This window comes from Grammomys surdaster, unplaced genomic scaffold (assembly GCF_004785775.1).
Source record: "Grammomys surdaster isolate TR1022 unplaced genomic scaffold, NIH_TR_1.0 185, whole genome shotgun sequence".
Classification (NCBI taxonomy): Eukaryota; Metazoa; Chordata; class Mammalia; order Rodentia; family Muridae; genus Grammomys; species Grammomys surdaster.
Window position 1 is genome coordinate 1,520,154 of NW_021604630.1, and position 13,909 is coordinate 1,534,062.

A 13,909-nucleotide genomic window follows, 5' to 3' on the forward strand; every position below is an offset into this window, starting at 1 on the left:
TGCTGCCAGAAGAATCCTGAAGCGTGGCGTTCTCCTTTTCGGCGAGGTGGCGCCCCGCAGAATAGTGCTATGCTAAGAACTGGGGAGAGGAGAGGGGAGCTGGGACAGTGAGAAATCAGGAAGCTTGAAAATCCACCTCTGGAAAAGCAGACATCAACAGGAGACCCACATGCCACTTCTTGTTGCTGTTGGGGTGGCAGGGATTGGAGGTTGGGGTGGGGGTCATGAACATCTAGATCTCCTGTGATTCCAGGCTAAAACTTCTGGTTGATTTGCAACCCTAGTGTTTTAATCTTCTCTTTCCTTTCTTTGACTCAGAAGTAATTCAGGACAAACTGGAAGCCTTGAGTCAAACTACATCGGGAGAGGTGGCTACAGTTCTGGACAGGTAGAGGTGCTGAGGAAGAGCCTCTTCAGACTCCGTCTTTGGTCTCATGGCCTACACTCACCCAGCCCCACCCCTCCCAGCCCTCCCGGCCTTTGTCCTGGAGAGAAATCATTGATGGTATAATTTTCTCTAGGAAACAGCTACAGGTGCACAACTGAAGAGAGCAGAATTGAAGCTGATACACATTTGGCAGCAAGAGAAAGTCTGTAAGACTAGAAGCAGAGACTGCCCTGTTGCCCTGGAGTAGAGCACTTGCCTGGTACTGTGAGCCTTGATTCCCATCCTCAGGAGAGAGGATCTCACAGATGAGAGAACGAGATCAAAGAGAGACAGATACATGGATGGATAGAAAGATGGTTGACAGATGATAGGCATAGATGGATGGATAGATAGATAGATAGATAGATGTTAGATAGATAGATGATAGATAGATAGATAGATAGATAGATAGATAGATAGACAGATTCATGCTGATGTATCTGTAAACTGTCTACTTAGTCTCACTGGTGTGATCGGAACATTTTAGAATATATTTAAACATAGTAACTGAAATGCTGAACTAGAATATCTCATGTTTACTTTGAAATAGAGAACTGCACGTGTAAAGTCAGTAGAACTCAGATGTCTCCTTGAGTGGGTGGGGCCTAGAAAAGAAGTTGTCACTAACCATCACCGGTGCCTTTTGCTTCTTTAGTACCTAAACAAGGAATCCTACTCATAATTAAATTAAACCTGTCTGCGTTCCGCCTTTCTAGCTTATGTGAGAAACCTTAAATAGTTCATTTCTGAGAACCGAGACACTAGGCTGCAATCTATTCTTTCCCCTTAGATCCCAGGGGAAGGCTGCCCTTCTTTGTTTCCAGTGTCTCATGCTTGTACTCCTGTAAGCTCAACAAACAACCGCAACCACAAAGCATCGGAGTGTGGTCCGTGTCCACAATACCTGTATCCCTGGGACACTGTTCAACCCACAGACTCATGGCCCTCAACCAAGATACACTGAAGCAGACACTCTGGTGGAACCCTGCAGCCAGTTATCCATCAGCTAAGCACTTGACACAGCCTGAATCTGACAACAGTTGACAGGAAACAAGCCTCACAAGGAACCCAGAAGAGAAGAGAGAGGTTTGAAAGGTGTTTTACAACCCATTTAAGTAGGAGGGGCTCCAGGGTCTCTTTGATTCTCACCCAGAAGATTGTCAACACTTCTCTTAGCACTACTCCTATTTAAAACCCATTTTGCTTTCCAGCCTTCCCTCTACAGCATTGGGTTTCACCCTTCCTAATACTGTGACCCTTTGATACAGCTCCTTGTGTTGTGGTGATGCCCCCCCCATAAAATTATTTTGTTGCAACTTCATAACTGTAATTTTGCTACAAGTTACAAATAATAATGTAAATATTGGACATGTAGAATATCTGATATGCAACCGCCAAAGGGTTCTCGACCCCTGGTTGAGAATCACTGCTCTAGAGACTGAAGTAAGTACAGAATTATGTTGGTTACTCTTTAATTGTCAGATTTAGAGCTGCCATGCTAGAGGCAACAGCATCAGGCAAGTTTCTCGTTAGACAGCATGCATCTTCTTTGATGTTAGTTCATACATGTACCTACCACATCTACTCATTTAATTGGTTAATGAGGCTTTTTACCCCCTTGGGAATGTGCCTTAGCCTTTTGAAGTCTGCAATCTGAGGTCTCTCAGTTCTTACACACCAGTCATTTCTCTCTTCGGTCTGGTTGTCTAGGGAATTCGTCTCACAAATTCAGGCAGGTTGTTGTATATCTCCACGTTGCGTCAGGAAGCCCAGAATCAGCCATGAGGGCTGTGCAGAGCTGTGGGACCTCTGGGATTAAGTATTTTCTGATGTCCCAAGGGGCTCTGGAAGTTTGTCAGAGTCCTACCGATTTCCTATGGTGGGGCCTGCTAGTTCCTGTAAGACAACATAGAAATGTGTCTGCTTAGCCCCTTTCTCAAACCTAACATTTATATGATGCTAGGCATGATGGGAAATGTTAGCTCATTGAAGAGCAGTTGCCTAACATGTGCAACAACAACAACCAAAATACTACTACCAATAATAATAGTAATAACAATAATTCCAAAGGCACATAAATTCTAAAAAAAAAAAAAAAAAAAAAAAAGAATGTTTCAATGCAGTGGGCAGGAGAATCATCAGTATTCCTAGTTAGCCTAGAGAATTTCTTCCTGGCTTTAATCTGATTTCCCTTTTATAACAATGTAGTATAGATCAGAGGTTGCTCTTTAGAGGTTGTTGGTCAGAATTATTTGAGTCTAGACTAAGTGCTGGAGTGACTGGTAAACACCTCTACCTTCACAGTATAGCATCTACATTGCACACTCCATGCTGACTTCAGTAACATCACAGTTATTGGTTGCTAGGGTGACAATCAGAAAGATCCATAAAAGTTGGGAAAAGCAGGCCATCCAGCAGGTAGGACAAAAGACCTAAGATCATCCTATATCCCACAAGGTGGCAGGAGAGAACCAGCTCCTGAGACAGTTGTCCACTTACCTCTTGAGACACATTGTGACATCAGCATTCTCTCTCTCTCTCTCTCTCTCTCTCTCTCTCTCTCTCTCTCTCTCCCCTCATTACCCCTCTCTCTCTCCCATTCTCTCTCTCTCTCTCCCTCCCCTTTCCCTTCCCCTACCTCTCTCTCCCATTCCCTCTACCCCTCCTTTGCTCTCTCTGTCTTTTTCTCTGTCTATATCTCTCTTTCTGCTTATCTATCTTTCTTTCCCCCTCCCCCTCTCCCTCCTTCCCTCGTTCTCCCTCTCTCTGTCTTTCTCATACACACTAAAATAAATAAGTGAATTTTTAAAAAGAGTTGAAAAAGACATATTGACGAAATTCCTGGGAACTCTCCACCTAGTCTTAGAAAATACTTGACCGTGTCTCCCAGTAGCAATATGTCTTCTGGTTTCTAGCCCCTTTCTCCTGCTCAACTTCTTGATCCTATGCCTATAACCACCACAGATCACAAAGTGAGCGTGTGGGTTTGTTTCCCGTGTCTCCTACTTTTAGCCAAGAATAACTCTTTGCTATTCAGTTGCTTTGTTACTGGCTTCCCAGTTCCTAAAGAAGAAAACAACATGGTCTTCTAGGTCAACATTGCTAACAGGGCATTTTAAAAAGCACGAACTCTCTAAAGTAGACGAAAGAGTGCCCCAGTTCTTACCCTCTCATCTAAAATGGTAACACTTTGGAGGTTCCAATGTGGTTTGTTAGGTGACCTAAGTCGCTTCTGAATCAATTATCAATTTGTTACTATTCTAGTTTAAAATTTTTAGATTCCTGCGAGTTCAATTTACATAAGCTTTAGTCACTCAATTTTTCCCTTTGTTTTAAAACCAAGTGTCATTCTTTACTGCAGGCTAGACTAAAACCCAATGTATATCCCAAGTATGGAATCCTTTATGTGCATGTTAAATGCTATTCCTAATGGAATAATGAAACAAACTATATCTCACCCATTTTCCTGGTCTTAAATCATACTTAGAAAATCCCCCTCTTCCCAAAGTCATTTTTAATATTATTTCTAGTCTTCATACTGATGCTTGTCTTTAATCTGTGTGTGTTTGTGTCATGAGGCTCCTATTTTGTTTTTTCCACACTGAAATACAGAAAGTGTAGCGGTTAGTATTGGCTGTCAGTTTGACAGGGTCTAGAATCATGGAGAGGCAAGCCTCTGGGTACAGCCATGAGATGCTATCTAGTTAGGATGCATGAGATGGGACCCTAGACTATGGATCAGTGAGAAAGACAGTGAAGACCCACTATCCATCTCTGCTTCTTGGCTGTGGGTGCGACATGGCCAGATGCCTTAAGTTCAGGGCACCGTGGCTTCTGGTGAACTGTGAACCCAAACAAACCCCTCCCATGTCTGTTGCTTCTGTCAGGGGACATCTTATCACAGCCACAGGAACTGAGCAGGTAGCCAAGGCTCAGGGAGGTTAACTCTCCCTGTGTAGCACATTGTTTGGTGGCTAGGCCAAACCCCTTCTAACACAAAGGTCATGGAAACTTTCCAATACTCATCCAGGATAAACACACGGAAGAGGACTGTGGTATAAAGAGCGAATGCCAAAGAAAAGGAAATTGGATGTTTAAAATGTTGTGGGGTGTTTGGTTGTTGTTGTTGTTGTCTTTTATTCCAAAAGCCAAAAGACCCAGAAGTTGGGTGAATAGGAATAATACAATCTTTGGCCTTTCTCTCTCCAGCCTTCCTTCGCCTCCTACCCCAGCCTCTAGAGTGCTGGGACTTCAGGTGCATGCACGACACACAGCCTCATGCTCCTTTCTTTTTACAAGTAAATGTCTTGTTTATGTTTGTTTATCTTTCTAAGTAAACGTGAAAAAGAAAACATTACAAAGTGCTGTCTACAATATACACTGCGTGCCAAGAATACACCTAGCTCATCAGTGCTGAATAACCAAGAAGAACTCAAGGAGCCCTTGAGTGGTACTGAGTCTTGAGAAAGAATGCTGAGGTGTATTTGCCAGGTTAAAACACAGTCAAATAATGTCCTATAAAGCAATATTTTACAAGTGTGGTGTTATATTTTATTTTTATTTTAAAAATAGTGATTGTTATTATTATAAAAGTATATATTATATATAATATTGTATAATACTATTATTATTATTATTATCATTATTATTATATTTTTTGAGACAAGGTCATGCTATGTAGCTCTGGCTGGCCTGGAACTCACTATGTAATCCAGGCTGGCCCCAAGTTCACAGAGATCCATGTGCCTTGATCTTCTGTGAGTAGTGACAAGAGATGAATGTTATAGTTTATAATCAACAGAAGCTCAAAAACATACATGTAACATGTGATGTCAGATATTATGCCCTGCTCTGCAGCAAATGTTACATAAAATATAGGAATGCCTGTCCCACTAGATGCCCATAATTCTATAGTAAGCCTGCTAGCTTCAGGATTACAGGTAAGAAAAACCCAGGGCATTTCTTTTCTTTCTTTTGTACAGTTTTCCTTACACATTTATAATATATCCCAATATATAACCCAAGCATGTTTTCCTTTATGTGTAGGATATAGTCTTTTAAAAGTATGTTTTAAAGTATGTTTTAACGAACTAGTAACCCTGCCAGCCTACCACTAAGACAAGGACTAAGGCAGTCTGTCTCATATGGAAGGTTCTAGTATAGGACCTCAGCGGGAGGGTCAGACATAGGAAGGGCTGGCATCATGACACAGCAAAGAGAAGTTGAGGCATTAAAAGGACATTAAATTTTGTTCGTTTGTTTTTGTTGTTTCAAGACAGGGCTTCTCCATGTAGCCATCCCTGGCTATCCTGTAACTCACTCTGTAGATCAGGCTATCTTTGAACTCAGAGATCTGCTTGCCTCTGCCTTCTTAAGGCCAGGACTAAAGCTATGCAGTCACTGCCAGCTACCTGCTGTTTCGTTATTCCCTGCATTAGACACTCTCCCTTATCTTCCAGTGCTCTGGGATAGAGACTCTGTGTTAGGGAATGGGGCCTAGAGCTTTCGTCAGGTGGTATGTTTCGATTTACATTTTCTATTCCTTTATACTTATTTGTCTGTGGTGATTTAAGGGCATTTAAAGGGCACTAGATTCCCAGTTGAAGCTGTTCGAACAGTGTGAGAGGCCCTGTGAGACCTTTCTAAAGAGCAATGGGAGAAGCGTACAGAGCAGTGTTATGATTGGTTCCCATCCCTACCTGTTAGTTTCTGCCAATTTGACACGAGTCAGGAGCTTTCACTGAGAAATTGTCTCCACCAGATTGGCCTGTAGACAGACAAATCTGTGGGGTATTTTCTTGATTAGTGATTGATGGGGGGAGGTCCAGCCCACTATGGATGGAGCCATTCCCAGTCAGGTGGTCCTGGGAGGTGTAAATGGAAAGGAACCCAATGAGCAGCACTTGTGAGATTTCTGCTTCATGCTTCCCTCAGAAGTCTACTGTCAGAGGGACTTACAAGCCCAACACACCCATGCCTCCCAAAGTTGTTTTTGGTTGTTTCATCACAGAAACCAGAAGCAAACAGGAACACTTGCTTAGTGAGTCACGCTGATTGTATCCAGACCATGTCATAGATGGGCAGAAACTGTTTTCAGGAAAATGACGGTTGCTGAAACAGAGTCAAATCCCTTGCCAAAGGCTGGTTCCAGAGAGCTAAGGCTTCTAGAGAATCAGTAACTTCAATTGATGACATAGGATAAGTTAAGTTGGTTCAAGGCCTGGGACCATGTGATCTTGTTATCAAAATATGTTATATACTAGAAGCAACTGTAATACGGAATAAGATAAGTATTATGAATAAAGTACAAGAGTACATTATAAATGAATTTAAATGTTGGTATCTTATTTAGAAATTATAAAGGATCAAAATTTTTGTCCAGAAGAATCACCACAGACAAATAAGTATAGAGAAATGGAAAATGTAAATCAAAACATATCACCTGATAGAAGCTTCAAGCTCCATTCTCTAACAGAGTCTCTACCCCAGAGCACTGGCAGATATGGGAGGGTGTCTAATGCAGGGAATAACGAAACAGCAGGTAGCTGGCAGTGACTGCATAGCTTTAGTCCTGGCCTTAAGAAGGCAGAGGCAAGCAGATCTCTGAGTTCAAAGACAGCCTGGTCTACAGAGTGAGTTACAGGATAGCCAGGGATAGCTACATGGAGAAGCCCTGTCTTGAAACAACAAAAACAAACAAACAAAAACCTCAAACAAACAAGAAGAAAAAGAAAAGAAAAATTATAAAAACAAAACAAAAATAAACCCACTCCAAACAAAGGCAAAGCCTCCCTGATTGTGTAGCCTGTGTTTCCTGAACATTTTTGTTATTTATTGAGGCTTGTTTTCATCTAACATATCTCAGGCTGGCTTCAAACTTGTTATGTGTTACAGGCAGGCCTCAAACTTGACACCTTCCTGCTTCTGCCTGCTAGTTGCTAGGAAGGCAGGCGTTTGCCATGACATCTGGCCAACTGGTTTACTTTTAATCTTTAAATTTCGTTATTTATTTCTATGTTTGATATGGTTTTCATACACAGTAAGAATGCACTCAGTCACTGAATTTATGTCTCCAAGCTTCTTGGTGATCACTGATAGTTTACATTCAATGCCATGTCATTTTTGTGAGCTTCATTCAGGTTTGGGAATCTCGGGACAAGACAATTCTTTCTGTCAGCATTTCTAAGATTACACCATCTGCTCATACCTTGCCCTGAGTCTTTGTTGTTGTTGTTGTTGTTTTGTTTTGTTTTGTTGAGACAGGGTTTCTCTGTGTAGTCCTGGTTGTCCTGGAACTCACTCTGTAGACCAGGCTGGCCTCGAACTCAGAAATCCGCCTGCCTCTGCCTCCCAAGTGCTGGGATTAAAGGCGTGCGCCACCACTGCCGGGCATGCCCCAGTCTTAAAACTGTAAATATGTTGTTCCCTTAGGAACTAAGGATACTATCTGGAGAGGAATCTTTACCGGTGAGATTATCTGGGATTAGCTTGGGTCTTAAAAACCAATGAGCATTGTCTGTCCTAAGACAAAAAGAAAAGAAAAACTTCAGGGGAGGAGACACTGGGCAGCAGAAGGGCATATGAGGAAGGGATAGGAGGAAAAGATGCCAGGAGTCAATAGCCAGGAAACTGCTGAAGCTTCCAGAGCCTGGGAAAGTCCTGGACAGATCCTGCACTGCAGGCTTTGTGGGAAGTGCTGCAGGTCCAGCACCTTAATCCCCACTTCCAGAAATCAGACTAAGCGTCAGCTGGTTTAGCACACCAGAGTTTAAGTCATATATACCTGTAATGTGAATTATCTTGTGCTCCTGGCCCTTTAAAGGGTCTCCCGTTGCTGGGCAAGTGGCCCTTTAAGGATTTTTAGCTGTTAGAACTGCTTGACCCTGACCTTCAGTGTTGGTTGCTTCTTGGATTTCTGGGTACAGGATAGCATATAAAAGAGACAGCTGAGGCAGAGAAAGGAGGGCATTGGGCTAGCAGAGTGAGAAGAGGAGGCAGTTGGTGCAGAAGACATGGTTGGAAGATAGTTGAGCCAGGCTGAGCTGAGCAGATCGGCCAGAGCAGTTATTATCGGTTGGAGTGGCAAGTCTTGGGAAAATGGGGAGAAGGGCTTTTGAGGAAGGAATGGTTGGGAGAAATGTTTGAAGCGGAGGGCTGGGAACTGTGGGAAGGGCTGGCAGGGAGTTAAGAAAACCGGTTGCAGTTCTAAAATAGCCATTTGTTTCACGGCTGTGCTAGGAAACCAATACACCTTGGGAGCCTCCTGTATTAGACACATTTTCCGGTGCTGATTTAAGCATCCCTTCTCAGAGAGTGTCACATCCCTGCTCCCTGGACTGTCTTAAGTCTCTTTGAAGCTTGGGCAAAGAGACTTGCTAGAAGAGAGAGAACATTTTTGGTTGTTTCACCATTTACAACTCTGGTTTCCAGGTCGGGCTGTGCTGTTCCCACTAGCTTACGCCTTCTTGGTTTCAAACCCAAGACAAAAGGCCAAGGTGCCTACTTAACATATCAAAGCGGCCTGCAGGTTCTCGGGGCTTCTAGCCCAGGCTGGGCTGCCCTTCTCCGAACCCCCACTCCTCACGTGGCTCTGGACTTTTCTACAAGTCCCTGCCTCTGGCTATGCTCTCCTTTTATCTACAGTAAATCTTCTCCACCATAACTAAGAGCAGTCAAGCCTTTTCCCCTTTCTTTCTTCTTTCTTTCTTTCTTTCTTTCTTTCTTTCTTTCTTTCTTTCTTTCTTTCTTTTTCTCTCCCCCCTCTCCCTTCCTTCCTGCCTGCCTGTGTCTAAAACTCCACACTTTAGTTATTACATTTTCTCTTATTTCCATACACATTTTCCAGGCTTGGTCAACATTAATGGACTCTGAAGTCATTGTGTTTCAAGTCCCTGGTCTGACAAGTCCAATGTGCCTGGAGACCATTGGTGACAACTTCATATTTCAGGGCAATGTTAGACCTCTTCTTTCTGTCTTGTTGAAAAGTACAGCTGTCTGTGGCAATTAATTTTCTACCCAGTCTTCTATCCAGCTGTGGCCCAATGCTTCAACCAAGTGCTTAGAACTTCTGAATGAGAAGGGATGTGTTGGTTTTCCTGGAGGGTGTCCTCATGGCCATTCCTGTCAGTCTTGTGTCTACCCCTAAGGTACATGTGTAATGTCTCCTGACTGTCAGGCCCAAAGGAAACTCCAATTCCCCAAACTCTCAAAGGCAGTCCATATATCCAGAAACGCACTTCTCCTGGATTACAAGAGAATTTCTGGGGGTTGGATGAAAGCCAGCACTCCTCAGGGACTGGCGACACTGGTTCCCTCCACCTAAAGAGATGTTTTCCCTTACCTCTGGCAGAAGGGACATATGGTCACCAGTCTCCTCCTATCACAAGTCCCTGCTAGTGTCCTGTCCCTTCTCAGCTCCTCCCTTCCCCTCCACTCCCTCCAGCTCACAAGCTCCCCCTCCCCAACTCATTTTTCTTCTTCCCTGCTATCATTGCTAATGTCTCTTCATCCGTCCCCTCCCTCTCCTGCTTCTATCACTAGGTTTTTTCTATCCTCTGACCTCTACTCTTCTTCCTTCTCTCACAGATAGTCTTGGCCATGTCCAGTCTGGTGGCCATCTTCAGTCTGCTTTCTCTCTCTGCTATGGACTCATCCAGATACCTCTGGTTCTCTCCCCCCCCCCTCTCCTACAACGAGACTTTCCGCTTAAGCATAGCATGGAGTGAGCAGGCATGTCATAGGTTTTTATTTTTGCCCTTAGGAATCTCTGTTGGCCATGGCACCTTCATGGCTGGTTTTGCTACCTTGTTCTCTTTGTCCGGCATTCCTTGTTAACAGCTCTTGAGTCTAGAGTCTGAATAAATAAGGTGGGACTCTGACATCTGGATTGTTTGTTAAAACACTCCTAATGGTCTCAACACACAGCCCAGGACCCACTGCTCTAACCGGCCCTGCCCTTAGTCCTGTAGGAGAGAAAGTGACTCAAATAGCAGTCACATTGTGTTTAGGAAGAATATTAAATCAATTTCCAGAGCGAGCTTGAGCCTTCAACTCTGAGTCATAGCTTTGCTTCTGCCCAGCTTCTTGCTGTCTCCTCTCAACCACCACCTCTCCTGCAAACATATTTCCTTACATTCTTCATGTGAAAAAGATGTTTTGTTGTCCTCCATGACATACACAGAGGACAGATGTCTTAGCAAAGAACTCTTGTACTTTTACAGATGCTAGGAGAAAAGCTCCACAGAGATGCTGGAAATTGGAAGTCTTTGAATTGAAAGAAACATATGGATAGGGTAATACCCTTGATCTCATTAGCCAACTATGTTTTCTTCGGTAAGACTTTCTGAGAGAGACGGTGAAGGTCTGCCTCCAACAGTTTGCCCTTGGCCTGAGAACAGGTCTTGGCCGTGCCCTGGAGCACTGGGCTGGGCCACACCCACTGTTCTTTCCTAACCAGTGTAATGTTGCAGCACTGTTTGTCCAGTGAGGCTGAACTGAGTCTGTCTTGACCTTTGGGGGCAGCCAGGGCCTGATTCTGATCAAGGTTTCTTCCTCCTTCTTTACCAAAAAAGACATTGAAAACCCTCCCACGAATGAAAGAAAATTAAAACAGAAACAAATAATCATATTGAAATCACTGGACTATAAATGAGTAACTGGGTGGGACTGGGAATTGTTCCTTTCTGTGTGAGCAGCAACAGGGATCTCTTTTAAGGGGTACGCATCCACCACGCTGTACCATAGATCCTTTCTAACAAATAGAAGAAAACCCCGTAGCTATGGCCTGCCCAGATGTTTCTCTGCTTTGGAGAGTTATCTTACCCAAACTCAGCACACATGCCCGTGATGACAAGGGCGTGTCTGCTGTCAGCTCTTCCTCTCCTGTAAACTTGGAAGGATGGGGATACGATGGACTGAGACCACACACCCAGAATGGAGAGTGCCTTGTGGTGTTTTGCTTGGCTGAGATTTTGGTTGTGTCTCTATTTTGAGACAGGGTCACGGGATCTAGCTATGTGTAGTTCAGGCTCTGATCCTCCTGCCTTCTAAATACACACACACACACACACACACACACACACACAAAGACAGACAGACAGACAGAAACAGAAAGAGACAGCAAGAGACAGGGAGAGAGAGAGACTATGAGAAATCTATTGGCAGTCCAGAGCAGAGGACCCTTTTGGGGAAGCAGCTTTCAGAACCCACACACCCCGTCAGCAAATGCCCTGAGGACTTTCGAACCAATTCTCAGAACAAAGAAGAAATTTGACTTTTAATAACTTTATGAGGTACCAGGAAGTCATGTCAGGTGCTTTAGTTTATAGCATGGCCTGTGTTAGCAAGGACCATGGAGGAGCCGGGAGCCATCCATCGGTCGCAAGCTATCATGTCAGAGTACAGACTGCTTCTTAACTGTTCCAGACAGAGCAGCAGGAAGGCCTGGCTTGAGTCAGGCTGTGAGATGTAGCCTCTGTTCTAACAAATAACCCTAACCTGGCTAGCTTGCAGATGTCTATGACCGATGTCGTAGCTGCCAGCCAGCTTTCTGTAGAGAACTTAGTTCTTCTCTTCAATTAGATCCCTCCAGTAACATTCAACGCAAAAAGATCAAGTGTAGGAGCTCATCTATGATTCCAGCAGTAAAGAAGCTGAGGCAAGTGGCCAGCCTGGGCTACATAAATATTCTCTGTTTCCAAAGTCTCATTGCAATAGGTATTTGAGACTCTGATGTTTTAAATCAAAAGTAAGAGAGGAACTGGGTGAGCCAGGATGTTGGTACTGATTAGCAGTTACCATGGCTGCAATATTGGATCCCTGGACTTTTAACTCAGCGGCCTTCACCCTTCCTTATGTATGGTCAATTTTTAAAAGATGCCAAGAGCATCGGCTTTGCCGAGACACGTCTTCCAGGCTACATTTAACAAGAGCAGGTCTACTACAGACTGCCTGGTAAACAGGGGTCTGGGTGTTAGGACTGAAAGTTGGGCCTGTTTGTTTTCCAACATTGCTTCCGCATATTGGAAATTCCCCGATAACATCTAATCTTCTCACTGGCTCTAAAAGAACACTTGCTCGGGTCCCCCATTGTCTCTTCTGTCACCAGCAAGCAAGATAAACTGGTTTGCATCAACGCAGAAGGCTAAGCCCTTTGGCTGCTTAGGTCTGTCTGCTGGGATGCATGGCAAACTTCTCCCCAAAGCAGAGTGGATCCACAGTGGGGTAACTCCACTGTTCTGGGTTACACCGTGTGGTAGCATGCACGTCCGAGGCTCTTTGCCGTAGTTACAGGGTTCTAATTGTCTCCGTCTAGTCTCTCCTCTCTGACAGCACCTTTGCTTCTGATTAGTCAGGGCTCACTGCCACATATTTCAGGAAACCTCAGGGGAACACTGGCTTTGTACTGTCCCCAGCAGCAGTTGTCACCGCTCTTCCAGGAATCACAGGACTGTATTCCCAGTCTTCCTCCAGCTGGTGACTTTGTATTATACTGACCCTTCTAATAGCCACATAAGGAAAAGACAAACAATCCAGACACCTGTGCTGGCTAGGACAAGCCAATCCTTACCAGAGGATTTGGAAGGAGAAAGCCATACTCCTCAGAAATGTGGTATCTTCCCAAGGACAACAGCTCTGTCAGCTTCACACTCCGTCTCTGAGGCTCCATATTTTTGCTTGAAGTCTCTGTACCAGAGGAATGCCCAGGTTCAGGGAGCTTCCCAGCTGTGCCTTCTGTGGTGGTTGTAGCTGTTCCTGCTTCAGCAGTAGGGGAGAACCTTGCCCTGAGGTTGAACTCCAGGATGGCCACAAATCTATTCTGAAAGGAAGCCAAGTAGTAAGTCAACAATGAAGATTAGGAATTAAAACAAATAAGCAAACAGACTGACTACAAGAGAAGACCCCCACCCTCTTACCCCCCATCCCGTTCATAAAATATGAGAAAGTGACTTTGAAATCCAGAACAAATAGACATGAACTTGCCTCTCAGCTATGGCCGTTCAGATCCATACCCAACGTGAGTTTGGTTCCTGAGGGATTCAGACAGTGTATCAAAATTACTAAATTAAGAGTCAGTTTTATTGGCTTTCTGTCTTTGAAAATGTAGTTATTTGTTGAAATTAAAATGTAATTATATCATTCTTCTCTTTCCTACCTCCAAACTCTCCCATGTTCCTTCCTTCCTTTCAAATTCATGGCCTCTTTTTGTTATCATTACATATATGTATATGATGTATATGTACATGAATACATATGTACATACATGTAATATATATGTGTGCGTATATATGTATAAATATATGAATATAGCCTTCTCAGTCTGTTTAGTGTTATTTGTATGTATATACATATATATATACATACATATGTACATACATACATATATACATATACACACACACACACATATATACATATATATATATATATGGCTGACAACTTGATATTTGTATACAAGGAAGTTACAGTAAAGAAACTGCCAAT

The 13,909-nt window shown here is 43.6% G+C and overlaps 1 protein-coding gene across 1 annotated transcript in view; it reads right to left on the reverse strand.

Moving 5' to 3' along the window:
- LOC114621804 (indoleamine 2,3-dioxygenase 2-like) overlaps window positions 1-13,179 on the reverse strand; it is a 24,608-nt gene extending 11,429 nt beyond the window's left edge. The window contains exon 1 of the mRNA XM_028768143.1: window positions 12,996-13,179. Coding sequence (XP_028623976.1) covers window positions 12,996-13,094 — 99 coding nt within the window. The 5' untranslated portion in view covers window positions 13,095-13,179. The remainder of the gene's footprint in view (window positions 1-12,995) is intronic.
- Window positions 13,180-13,909: the final 730 nt, after the last annotated feature.